The sequence below is a fragment of the Sinocyclocheilus grahami genome, unplaced genomic scaffold (genome assembly GCF_001515645.1).
Source record: "Sinocyclocheilus grahami isolate Dianchi unplaced genomic scaffold, SAMN03320097.WGS_v1.1 scaffold378.1, whole genome shotgun sequence".
NCBI lineage: Eukaryota > Metazoa > Chordata > Actinopteri > Cypriniformes > Cyprinidae > Sinocyclocheilus > Sinocyclocheilus grahami.
In genome coordinates, this window is record NW_015505557.1 from 375,009 (window position 1) to 388,520 (window position 13,512).

The 13,512-nt window shown below is 34.9% G+C and overlaps 1 protein-coding gene across 4 annotated transcripts in view; it reads left to right on the forward strand.

Annotated features, from left to right (window-relative positions):
• Nucleotides 1-13,512, forward strand: part of efr3bb (EFR3 homolog Bb (S. cerevisiae)) — a 46,027-nt gene that overhangs the window by 5,826 nt on the left and 26,689 nt on the right. Inside the window, exon 1 of one of the 4 annotated variants that reach the window (XM_016230879.1) lies at nucleotides 4,589-4,804. The exons of the other annotated variants lie outside the window; for them this stretch is intronic. Coding sequence (XP_016086365.1) covers nucleotides 4,798-4,804 — 7 coding nt within the window. The 5' untranslated portion in view covers nucleotides 4,589-4,797. Of the gene's footprint in view, nucleotides 1-4,588; nucleotides 4,805-13,512 lie in introns of those variants that run through there. 4 annotated transcript variants of the gene reach the window in all.

Sequence of the window (13,512 nt, forward strand, 5' to 3'; positions counted from 1 at the left end):
ATTACCAGTTTCCCATACATTGATTTATTTGTGCCATTTGACATTGTTGAATAAACATGAGCACTGCATGTTTCAAAATCATAACACGGCACGGGTGTTTTATATGAATGTATCTCTGAAGGGAACCGACTGTCTTCAGAAAAGTTTAGATGGCATTTTCATTTGATCTGATAAAGTAGCATTCATGAGCGGAGCTGCTTTTATAACAGTCGTTACTGGAGAAACCGCTTGTTCTACCACTCTAAAAGCGCCTCCTGCTGGCAGAGAATCAGTTTTCATTTTAAATAAGCCCGTCTCCAGCAACGTTTCCAGTTTTGTTGTTCAATTTTTTTGTTTTCTGCAGCGACTCGGAGCACTTTTCATACAGTTTTTTCTGGCTGAAGCATATTTGTTTCAATCTATAAGAATAATCAGCTTACACTACCAGTCAAAAGTTTTTGAACAGTAAGATTTTTAACTGTCACCCGTCCCCTCTGTGGGACGCATACGTTTACTTCACTATATTACGATTAAATCCTAATCTAATCATGACAAACTATATATCGTTGGAAAGGTCTAAGACTCCTAAATAGATATTTTACCAATGTTTTTGTAAAAAAAATTATGTAGGAAAAGTAATAGATTAATTTATGACGAGTGCACCTAAAAAATCGACATCATATCAGGAGTTCTGACCTTTGTCATAAAAAGTCTTCTTCATTGCCTTTTTCTCGATCACATTTTAGAAATCATCAGAAATTATATATCAATTGAAAACTTTAAATCTCAAAATTCATCCTTTGATACCCATTTTAAAATCAAACATTGCATTACCATGAAAATGGTACATCAATATCATGTTACAAAATGTTTTCGTTCATGAATTATAACAATTTTAGTTTGGATGGTGCACTTTCACGTCTGTGTTCAAAAATGTGAGTGACAATTAAAGGGTTAATGTTTTATTTTTTTTTTAAGAATTCTCTTCTGCTCACCAAGTCTGCATTTATTTGATCCAAAGTACAGCAAAAACAGTAAAATGTTGAAATATTTTTACTGTGTAAAATTGCTTTCTATTTGAATAGATTTTAAAATGTAATTTATTCCTGTGATCGTACATTTTCAGCATCATTTCTTCAGTGTCACATGATCTTCAGAAATCATTCTAATATGCTGATTTGCTGATTATCAATATTTAAAACAGTTGAGTAAATTTTTTTTTCAGGATTCTTTGATGAATAGAAAGATCCAAAGATCAGCATTTATCTGAAATAAAAAGCTTTTGTAACATTATACACTATTCAGTATAATTTTTATTATTTTTTTGGGAAAGAAATGATAGAAATTAATACTTTTATTTAGCAAGGATGCTTAAAATTGATCAAAAGTGATGATAAAGGCATTTATAATGTTACAAAAGATTTCTATTTCAGATAAATAGTGTTCATATCGATATTGGAATTACATTGTAAATTAAGAAATATATCGTGATATCAATTTTGGCCATATCGTTCAGCCCTATGTTCAAAAAACATTGATTGGTATTTTTACCAGGCACTGAATCTTCAGTTTCATTTTTGACTTGTAGTCTTTTGACGTGTAGTCCAGCAGTGTTATTTTAGTGGTATTTATATGGTATTATAGTATTTATTAATGTGTATTATCTTTATTATTGTTAATAATAATCATAAATATGCCTTATATTAGTATTTTGAATTAGCTTTTATTTTTATATTTTAAATTATCGTTTAAATTTAGTTTGTTTCAGCAATATTGTTGTTCTTTTTTTGTCTTTTTTATTATATATATATGTGTTTGTATGTGTGTGTATATATTTATAAAAAAGCAGTATTTATAAAATATTATAGTATATATTTATAAAAGAGCAGTATAAAAAGCTAGAAATTTTTTTCCGAGCTTGGCCCTTCGTGACGTCATGATGGACGGAATTCTTTGTATGGGCACTGTAAAAGCTGTATTTTTCTTTTAGAAATCTGATAAAACTAAAGACTCGTCGGAGATATGAAGGTTGCAATACAACTCTATAGGTACTCAAGATTAACATGAGATTGGCCAAAACTGTGTGTGTGTTGTCCTCTTTAACAAAAATAAATAAATGTTTACGTATGATCATAACATGCTTCTAAAAGTATTTGGGATAAAATATCTATTTACTGTGGTGTTGGTATTGCATATCTCTTGCAATCTAGTGTCACTGGAAAAATTTTAGCAAGTGTGAAAGCCTACACATTAGCTGTGCTGTTTGTGTGTTGTATCTTTACCACAGAACACACATGTGAGAGAGAGTGTAGGACGAGAATGATGGATTGCAGGAGGAAAACCATGCCATCTGAGAGAAAGAGAGAGAGAGAGCGACAAAGGTTATGTTTGGAATAGCATACTAACATACTGCTCTAAAGCCCTATTCTGGCAGTAATTATTTCTCAGGGGGACGTAATATAATTTCAGCTTTTACAGGTAGTAGTTGGTGATTTAATTGCCATCTGATTGGGAAATGTCAGTGTTTTTCTCTGAGGCCCCTGGAGAAAATTCCAGGCTGAATTAACTACTGCTTTTAGAAAAACTCCAGGGTCATGTGGGAATTTGACTCTTGAATCAATATCTCTTGGAGGAGGAACTAATGGAAAAACTACTATTTTTGGACCACATTTGCATTTTTAAAATGGTCAAATTAGCAGCAACAGGTGTGTAAAGCATAACATTTTCTTTTAGATTTATATGGATGTCATAAACGCCAGTGGGTTTTGAATATTCAATCAATTTATGATTTATATAAATATTAATTTATTTATATTTGCAGGGCTAGAATTAAAGGGGATGGCATCCCCCTTGTTGAAAAAACCCCAGACAAAAAGCATCCCCTCTGTAAAACCACCATCCCCCCTTACTATATCCTTTAGATTAATAATGTTGTATATTATGTAAAACTTATATAATATAAAGCCATAGCAACCAAAATTCTCTTGGTATGATAATTTACGAACTAAATAACGGCGATTGGCCAAATACAATGCAAGCTGCGCACATTTTTCACGCAAAATGGTTTAAACGCAACTTTTGACGTTCTATAAAAAGAAGACAGTAGCATGTATGATATTTCCTTGATTTGAGTTTAAAGACATTCACCTGACATAACATTATTATGCTGTATATGTGACTGCGTGCGAGGGACAAAGAGACGATACTAAAGCATGATATTATGGAGTCACTGACTTTGCGGAAAACAAACAAAAACACATAAAAAAAAAAAAGAGTCCAAAAGAATTGACAGCATGATGAAGCCTGTTAGAATGCAGTTAGAAGTATGCCCCTATAATTCAAGTAATAAAAGAAAAAAATACCCTTGTATTAGTTTTTATTTTTCTATATTTATCACACAAGCAAGAGTGCTTTCCTGAATATCAGCATGTGTGTGCGATCGCAAATGTGCTCTTAATTTTATACAACAGTGCAGCCAACACGGCGGTGTTTCGTTTCTGAATGAAAATATTTTTGAGCGAATCGAGTGAGCCAGTGATTCAACGATCCAAAGGTCACTTACTTCGTGATTTCGTGCTTCGTATATACAGTATATGAAAGTATTTTTATTTGCTTATATTACTATGCATGAGTTTTGTCTTTTGAAGAGCCAATTTTTATTATTTACAGACGTCCTCCTGAATTTTTGGGGGGAATTTTTACTGTGTAATAGGGCTTGTTTCTGATCCTTATATACTACTGTTCATTAAAGATTGGGGTCAGTAAGGTTTTATTTTTTAAGAAATTAATACTTTAAATTTTTTTAAATAAACAGTTAATCAAAAGTGACCATCAAAAAATGTATGATGTTACAAAAAAATTATATTTCAAATGAATGCTATTCTTTTGAACCATCTATTCATCAAAGAATCCTTAAAAAAACAATCTATCACTGTTTCCACAAAAATATTAAAAGCGCAGCTGTTTTCAAAGTTGATAATATGATCTGAAGGATCATGTGACACTGAAGACTGGAGTAATGATGCTGAAAATTCAGCTTTGCATCAAAGGAATAAATTACATTTTAAAATATGTTCAAAAAGTAATCTTGAAGTTGTAATCATTTCACAATACAATTGTTTTTACTGTATTTTTGATCAAATAAATGCAGCTTTGGTGAGCATTAGAGACGACTTTCAAAAAGATTATAAAATCATACAGATTCCAAGCTTTAGAATGGTAACAGTATACATAAAAAAATTATATAAAAAATAAATATATAACAATACTGACTAAACAAGACATGCTGCTTTTTACTTTGAAGACATTGTGATGTTTCTTTAAAAAAGCATTTATATTTCCATTTTTCCCAAGTTTCATGAATTAAAATCAGCAGTATACATTGTATGCTATGCAGTAAGCGGTACAGTAGTATTTGATTCTGAACACAACCAGAGAAAGAGAGAATCTAAGAAAGAGGGAGGAGCTTCTGCCAAGAATGAATGAGCACATCCCACTCTCTCCTCCTCTCTCTCTAGCCCCTCCCTCTTTGAGTGGTGAGCCGGTGTACACTCGTGCGTGCAAAATGAGCGTTATTTTTTTTATAGGCTGGTGCAATAGCCAAGGTCATCCCAGCAGCATCATAACTTCCCCCTCACTGTCCATTAGCATGTGCGATCTCTCCCGTTTTGTATCGCATCACTTTCAGCCGTCAGAGCAGCAGACTGCATGTGTGTGAGCGTTTAGGCTGAGTGTCTCCAAAAATCCCTCTGTAGCTGCATCTAAGACGCTGCAGGGAAGGATTGAGAAGAGAAAGCAGCTTCACTGACATCAAGAGCAATGTATGGTAAGCACTGGGCTTTGTTTGTGTGTGTGTGTGTTCTGCAGGGGTTTGTGCGTAATAAAGGGAAACTGGAATCTTCCCTGACTGCATTACTTGAGCACTCGGACATGACTTCTCTTTAGTACATCCAGTGACTCTTGATAAACTCAAGTGTGCATGCTGTCAAACAGACGCTGTCTGCTGTCGTGAGATTGCTTTATTGTAGGTTTGTTTGATTGCTCTCATGGTGGCAGGTTTCTTGTGTTGTTGAGTTTTCTGTGTCCGTACATGTTTGTTTGATCTGCTGGTTTGTCTTGGAGATTTTAGCTGATATGTCATTGTCAATACAGCACATTCTGTACGTTTGCTGACCCTTCAGTGCAGTTACTGATTGTGGTGTTAACAGATCACGTTACGACTGATGTTTATCGATCAGGACACAATTCGCCATGTGATGACAAGTTAGCAGGGCATGTCAGCTGATCATGTCACAGGAGAACTGATTAATGCAATCATAGATCACACTATTGCATAAACTCTGATTTTCGCCTCACTCTTGCTCTTTAATAGCTCAGGAAACTCAATGGATTTCTTGTAGTGTTATCATACTGTTCGTAATATTTTGCTTTTCCCCTGAGGTCCCACCAAGTTTAAGTCTTTTTGGGCTAAAAACATTATTTTTTTGCTCATATTTTAGACCATTTTAATTACGATTTTCCACTCTCGTTTTGAAACTTAGTTAATTCCAGAAACCTTCTCCTTCCTTCCCTCCCTCTCTAATTTCCAGAAATCAGTAATCCATGCTAAAATATGCCGCAGATGTTGATATAGCCCACTCATCTGTGCAGCATCAGAAAGTTGCCAAAAGTACAGTTTCAGTAAATGTTTTTTTTAAGATGTGCATAAATTCTATTGTAGGCCTGGGCAATAAAACGGTATCGATATTTATCGACGTTACACCTTCTTCGATAACGATATAAAAAATGTTCGATATAGTGCACAATATAGGCAAGTGCTATGAGTGACACAGACATCACACACACACACATGAACATGAGTGCTGTGCCTGCCTGTGATGAGGAGATTGTGAATAAAAAAATTAATATTAGTCGAAATTAAAATAAACATTTGCATTTGAATGCAAAAATAGTACAATCAAATGTTAGGTGTGCGTCAGAGAGCGTCATCAGTGGAGCACGAGATGCGGTGATGATGATGTAAGTGACGTTGTAGTTTAATGTTTTGTTAGTCTAGCCCACGAGACGCGCAGTTGCTGCGTTATTCATTCAAAATATTAGAGAAATATAGTAGCTCAATGCGTAGAAGATCTTGATTTGGTTAAAACCGAAACCAAGCCATTCACACAGAACGCATATTCAGCGCATTTTCTAGATGGACAAATATGATTGCTGCACTCGCGTCACACACAAGAGATGTATAGAAAGCCATGCAAAGTTAAAACAGCTTAAACTTTTAGAAAGCACGTCACGAATTTGTGGAGGTTTATTCCTTTTCATATGTTTTTAAAGGCAATCTGTGTGATCAGTGCTTTGGCTATTTGTATTAAGCAATGCATAAATACGTGATGCTGTTTTGTTCATAATTGTTTATGCAATTTCCGAAATTGTATTTGATTTATTTGAGTTAATTTAGACGTAATGCACGTTTTTTTATAGACAGTTATTTCCTTGCGTTGACAATTTAATGTGCTCTATTATTTTGCTCATTGCGCCCTTCTGTGGCCTCGGGAAACAAGCCAAAAGTTTAACCTATTTAATCTGCATATAAAACTTAGAAATTAGATATTTGTTTAATTTTTATTTTGTGTTTGACTGTTAAAACAAAAAAAAATTGTTGTTTGTCTCAATAAATTGAGTTAATTTAAAAATACAGTGGTTAAATGTAAAAACAAAAAATTTCTATTGCTCTTTGTTTTAAAAAAGGTTATAAAAAATGTCAATAATTATCGATACCGAACGATATGAAACATTATATCGTTGATACATTTTTTAGCTATATCGCCCAGCCCCATTCTATTCTATGATATTTTCCATATCACAGATTGCACTAACTTCCATTTTTATTACAGATTTGATTATTTTTTTATTACATATTGCACAGGTTTCCCAGGAAGTTATGATTTTGTTCTCCTAAACACATGGGATGGATTTTTATAACACTTAGGCCTATTCATTATTCACCACATTGGCTCTGTAATTGTACTCTGCACAATGACAATAAAGGTGAGTCTAATCTCATCTAATGATCAGTGTAGAAATATAGATTTTTCTTAATTCATCATTACTCATATTGTTGTTGGACTTAGACATTTGAAAACATGTGATTGTCTATGATGGGCAGCTGGTGGTTTCAGGTAGAGATGTGTGTGCGCGTATGCTGGAGATGTCTTCTGAGGCGGCCCTCTCTCCTCGCGTGTAAAAATAGAAGAATGTGGGCTCTAGCTGTGTATTATATAACATCACTGAAGGGCAATACAGCATCTCCTAATGCTGACCCACTGAGCTCTTCACATTGCTGGATGTGTGTGTGTCCTTGTGTTTTTTGAAGATGTACTTCTGAACTTTTAGTTAGATCTCACTACAAATAGTGAAGTTAATGTGTAGAAACAATTATAAGTAAGCCATTCGCTGACTGATTCTCAGTTTCTCTGGTGCTTTTAAAACAATGGTGTGAGTTTGGAGCCAATGAAAGATGAGATTTAATGTGTTTCACATTATGCTTTTAGGGCTGGGCGATATGGGCAAAAATTCATATATCGGTATTTTTTGGCCGATTTGCGATATATGGTATATATCTCGGTATTTTAATTTTTGTATTTGGATTAAAAAAAATCCATATTTAATATATATATATTTCACTTACCGCCCAGTGTTGTCCAACAAAACAATACATATTAAAGTGAATGTAACCATGTAAGCCTTTATATTATGTGCAAAAAAAGGGTTAAAATCACATTTCATTCTAACATTGCAATCTAAAAACAAAAATAAGGCTTTTAAAGCGGAAGTTAAATTCACTAAACTAAAAATGAGAACAAAAGCACAGAGTTGTGTTAGACTATTTTGATTACCCCATTACAGTCACTTTACAGTCAGTGCTATCATGGAAATAGACTTGTAGGGTTTAAAATTCTACATGTCACATTTATTGTCCAACTACAAATATTTCAGCGAAATGTATATTTTAGTCAGAATTATTGCGCTCCTATTTAATTGAGCTCCGTCTGCTTGGAGCACGTGCATGCGGCGACACTCGTTCACGTTCACTGAAGCCTGTGAAGTTTAGCGGAGAATCCCAAAGCAGAAGGCTCATGGCATGCACTTCTGACAGAAAAATGGAAATATTTCCATGGCTTTCTAACATTTACAGATGGAGAATATACCTGTGAAATGTAAGTTATGCATTCAGGAAGACAGCACATCTCAAACACATTAAACAGCGCGAGTAGCCTAGAGTCTCTGTCAGCAGCACACACAGCCTTTCTGTCAGAGCATATGACAGGCCGAGCCGCTTAAACTATGCGAAACAAAACTATAAACTATGTCTTACCAGTTTTAAAGGCCTTAATATGAAGCTTGTCACATCTTTAGAACAAATTGGATTATGCACTTTCTCCGCAGCAGCTCAGTCTGTGTCCTCCGCTATATTTTCAGATGCACTCGTATCAAACTACTGTATATCAATATAAATGGTATTGCCTCATATCGAATCGCTTCTAAAGAAAATATCGATATAACGTACAAACTCGATATACCGCCCAGCCCTAATGCTTTACTCTCAAGAAGTGATATAAATATAAATGACCATACTTTAATATATATTCATAAAAACATCCAAATGCAAACTTTGAAATCAAAATAAATGCAATTTAATTTGCAATATCTGCCTGCTTTGCGATATGCAGTTAGAAGAAAATGTAATATGCGCACATCCAAAAACTTTAGACAGGTGGTCGATGAAATGAAGCACTTCACTATCAGTATACAAAAATTGGCACACTGCCACTGCTGCTCCCAAAGAGCAATTCAATAAATCAACACAACGTTTCGACTCTAAGGTCTTCGTCAGGCAAGTGTACAGAAGAATACAATTTATATCAACATAATCCATCACACCTGACATGATTAGTCAACTAATTACCCAATCATCCAATAAACGGAATTGTATTTTTTCAAAAAGTAAAATACAAAATAATCACACACAAAAAAAAGACTCTTCTGTGCACTTGTTATTTGCCTGACGAATACCTTAGAGTCGAAATGTTGTGTTGATTTTAATAAACTGATCTTTGGGAGCAGTAGGGATGTACGATATTATCGGAACATTATTAACATTGGCATCGGCCCGATATGAAAAATTATGCCGATATGCCTTGCCGATAAGACAAATAACTCACATTTGCTCAGGTTATGCTAGCGATAAGATCACGTCAGCAGTGTGGTCATTCTTGAAGCAAACTTTTTAATCATCTGAATGATGATTAGATTCACTGTTTTGGATTGCCGCACTCAATTTGGGAATACAAGTACGGAATGATGTGTCATTAAATAGATTTTATATTTACAAATTAATTTTTATATATGCAGATTTATTCATTTTTATATATATATATATATATATATATTTTTTTTTTTTTGATTAAGCTCTAAAAGATTTTCAGAATTTGTACAACTCCTTTGCTTTAGACCATCTACAAATGTTAAATCTACAAATAAAATGTTACCACTGCATCTGTCTGAAAAAAATGCAGTGATTGATTTATAGTTGATTTATAGCTATTTTTAAAGATTTAAATGTACTCTCATTATAAAATAACTTCATTATTGCGTATTTAATCCTAACAAGTTTTTGTTAAAAACTAACCAAAAATTACAAATAATTTGTTTATAATATCTGCACAGGAGAGACTTGGTGTTGTTTCCAAACAAAAGGAAATATATCGGTATGTGCATCTGCTATCGGCCAAAATGTGTTGAAAAATATCGGCATGTCCGATATTGGAAAAAATCCAATATCGTGCATCCCTAGGGAGCAGCAGTGGCAGTGTGCCGATTTTTGTTTACTGATTGTAAAGTGCTTTGCAATATGTCTCTACTTTTTATAATAAAATATCTTTTAGCCAGACTTTATATAGGGCTGATATATTGATTTACACTTCTTTCCTATGTTGTTTGCAGTGTTTAAGTTGGAACATTCCTTATGATTTGTAATCCCAGAATTTTGCATTGTAACTGGCTGAATACCCTGTGAAGTGCACTTTGTTGTGGGGCTCTGTCGAGCATTTGGAATGTACATTGTAATCAAGGAACCTTCTCTTCATAATCAAGGCTCTGTTGCAGCTGTGCTGATTGTGAATTTATGCAGGTGCGAGAGAGAGGAAGCAGGCGGTTTCTGGATTCAGCCTTCAGACTACACTCAATAATTCTACAAAAAATATTGGCAGGTGTTGCAGAAAAGCAATATTGGTCCATGGTTATAATGAATGTCTGAGAGTAGTACTGATCTACTATTTCTTATTTAAGGCATGATGAGAGTCTGACATTGTGGTAAATCAAGATTAGTTGATTAACATGACGCCTGAACAGATCAGATACCAGAATTTAGTTTTAGCCCTGAAGATTAGATGCTTTTAAAGGCACTGATTCTATACATTTGTCTTTTGCTTTAAAAGCCTGTTTATTTGGGTAAAGGATGGTGCGTATATGCTTTTGCTCGAAGCCATGTGGCATCAGAGAGTGGAGCAGATTTGTTTCTGATGGAGGAAACAGTTGGAGATGCTTCCTGCTGTTTGAATGACCGTCATTAGCATCGTCCCCTTCATCCCCTTCCTCTCTAATCTTCTTCCTTCTGTCTGTTTTTAATAAGCATTTTCTTCTGTCTCTCAGTATCAATCTGTAGAGAATGTGTTTGGATATATTGATTTCCCCCAAAGCTTTGTCCATGTGACACAGTTTGGTTGGCCTGTTGACACCGCAGATTAATCAATGGTGAGAGTTCTGTCAACATCACAGATTCTGGCACAAATGGAGGACACAGAGAGTTCACTCTTTCCCATCTGTGGCTAAACTATTGCTATAGTATTGTACACAACAGAGGAAAGACTGCTTGATAAATGGCAGAATACGAGCTGTTCTGCTGTCTGAGAGTATAAGTGGTGTTAGTGTAGTGTTCTGTGCGGTATGCGAAATGCATAATTTGTCAGTGTGAAAAAAACTTCCCAGACATCATCAAGTGAAGCAGAAACTATATGTAGCCAGGAAACACACAAATGAGGAACATCAGTGACTACATGAAGTAATGAACGCTCAATAGTCATTATTAACTATAGATTAACTATAGACACATCTTTGGGACCAGTGTAAGCATGGTTCTGACCAGTTTTCAGAAATGTAATTTGGCCTTTCTGGCCACTGCTGCGGTGACATTGAAAATCTTACATTCATTGATCTTGAACATAATTTTTTTTTGCCTTGCAAACAAATGTTTGGTTTTTCTGTGATGTGATTGTTGTCGTTAATTCTGCTTGTTTTATCACCAATATAATGTTATCTAGCTGACTGAAATGGATGAGGTTTTGGTGAAATTGCAAGGATGTGTTGCCATTTTCCAACAATGGTGTGTTTATGAATTGAGTTAAATTATAGCTGTATACTTTCCAGCTTGTTACTTGCTGCATTTTCTTCTGTCTCTCAGTATCAATCTGTAGAGAATGTGTTTGGATATATTGATTTCCCCCAAAGCTTTGTCCATGTGACACAGTTTGGTTGGCCTGTTGACACCGCAGATTAATCAATGGTGAGAGTTCTGTCAACATCACAGATTCTGGCACAAATGGAGGACACAGAGAGTTCACTCTTTCCCATCTGTGGCTAAACTATTGCTATAGTATTGTACACAACAGAGGAAAGACTGCTTGATAAATGGCAGAATACGAGCTGTTCTGCTGTCTGAGAGTATAAGTGGTGTTAGTGTAGTGTTCTGTGCGGTATGCGAAATGCATAATTTGTCAGTGTGAAAAAAACTTCCCAGACATCATCAAGTGAAGCAGAAACTATATGTAGCCAGGAAACACACAAATGAGGAACATCAGTGACTACATGAAGTAATGAACGCTCAATAGTCATTATTAACTATAGATTAACTATAGACACATCTTTGGGACCAGTGTAAGCATGGTTCTGACCAGTTTTCAGAAATGTAATTTGGCCTTTCTGGCCACTGCTGCGGTGACATTGAAAATCTTACATTCATTGATCTTGAACATAATTTTTTTTTGCCTTGCAAACAAATGTTTGGTTTTTCTGTGATGTGATTGTTGTCGTTAATTCTGCTTGTTTTATCACCAATATAATGTTATCTAGCTGACTGAAATGGATGAGGTTTTGGTGAAATTGCAAGGATGTGTTGCCATTTTCCAACAATGGTGTGTTTATGAATTGAGTTAAATTATAGCTGTATACTTTCCAGCTTGTTACTTGCTTTTTTTTTTAAAGAAAATTACTTTAGAACATTTTTGTCAAGAATGTTTCTTTTCTGTGAAAAGAAATTGAAGAAAATTTTTTTATAATTAAACTATTTATATAAAAAATAAATTAAAATAAACAAAAAAAAAACGTAACTCCAAACAGTAGTGAATTTTGGCATGGCTAGTCAAATTCTTAAGTAAAGACCCATCTGGCCAGCAGAAAACATCCTTCCTGACTGTTGTTGTCTAGATTTTACACTAAATTTGTGATGTTTGTGGGGAAAAAAATGGGTTGTATATATATTGCATAGGTGCAATATACACAGAAGTATAAACCACGTGTATTGGTTTCATTTTATGTCAAGGAAGAGTCAGTTGTGTGGATTTATACTCCTAGAGAGTGTGCTGGTGGTGTTTTGATCATGACATTGAGCTGGTCATGTTGCGGATCACCATACGATCTAGTTTCAGTGAAAACAGAGCAGCCCAGCCTTGACTAGTCAAGCATGCAGACAGTGCCTATCGCGACAAAAGTTTGTGTGCTCCATTGGCTTAATTGGCATGACAGATAGCATTGCATATGCTTTACCAATCCAGTCTCAGACAATGAATAATAAAAGTTTTCTGCATTAAAGACCATCTCTCTGTCTTTATCTGCTTGATGGAGATTTAATTTGTAGGAAAGAGACACAAGAAAGAAACACAGCTGTTTGTGAGGGGGTGGCAGCTCTGGCTGTCAGTGTGGTGCCGTCTCTGTCTGTTCATGTGGGTACAGAGTCACGGCGCAGTGCAGCAGCTCTCCTTCTCTCACGTGGCAGCTGCATTATCATAAAACCTACAAGCCCTAAAGGAGTAGTTAAGCCAACAATGGTATTTCTGTCATCATTTACTCACCTTCATGTCTTTCCAAATGTGCATGATTCACAAAAATGTTCAGCAGAATCTCAGAGGTGCTCTATTACATAAAATGAAGGTGGATGGCGACCAGGAGCTTTCAAGCTCCAGAAAAGAGCTAAAACCACCATAAAGGTATCAGTAGTCCACAAGTCTTCTGAAGCCTTATGATAGAGTTTTATGTGGAACTAACTGAAATTAGATTTTCGAGGTCACACATCGTTCAAAAGTTTAGGGCCAGTAAGACTTTTTTTATATAGATTTGTATATATGTATTTATATAGCAAGCATGCATTAAATTAATAAGAAGTGATAGTCAGTTGATGTCTATTTCAAATAAATGGTGTTCTTT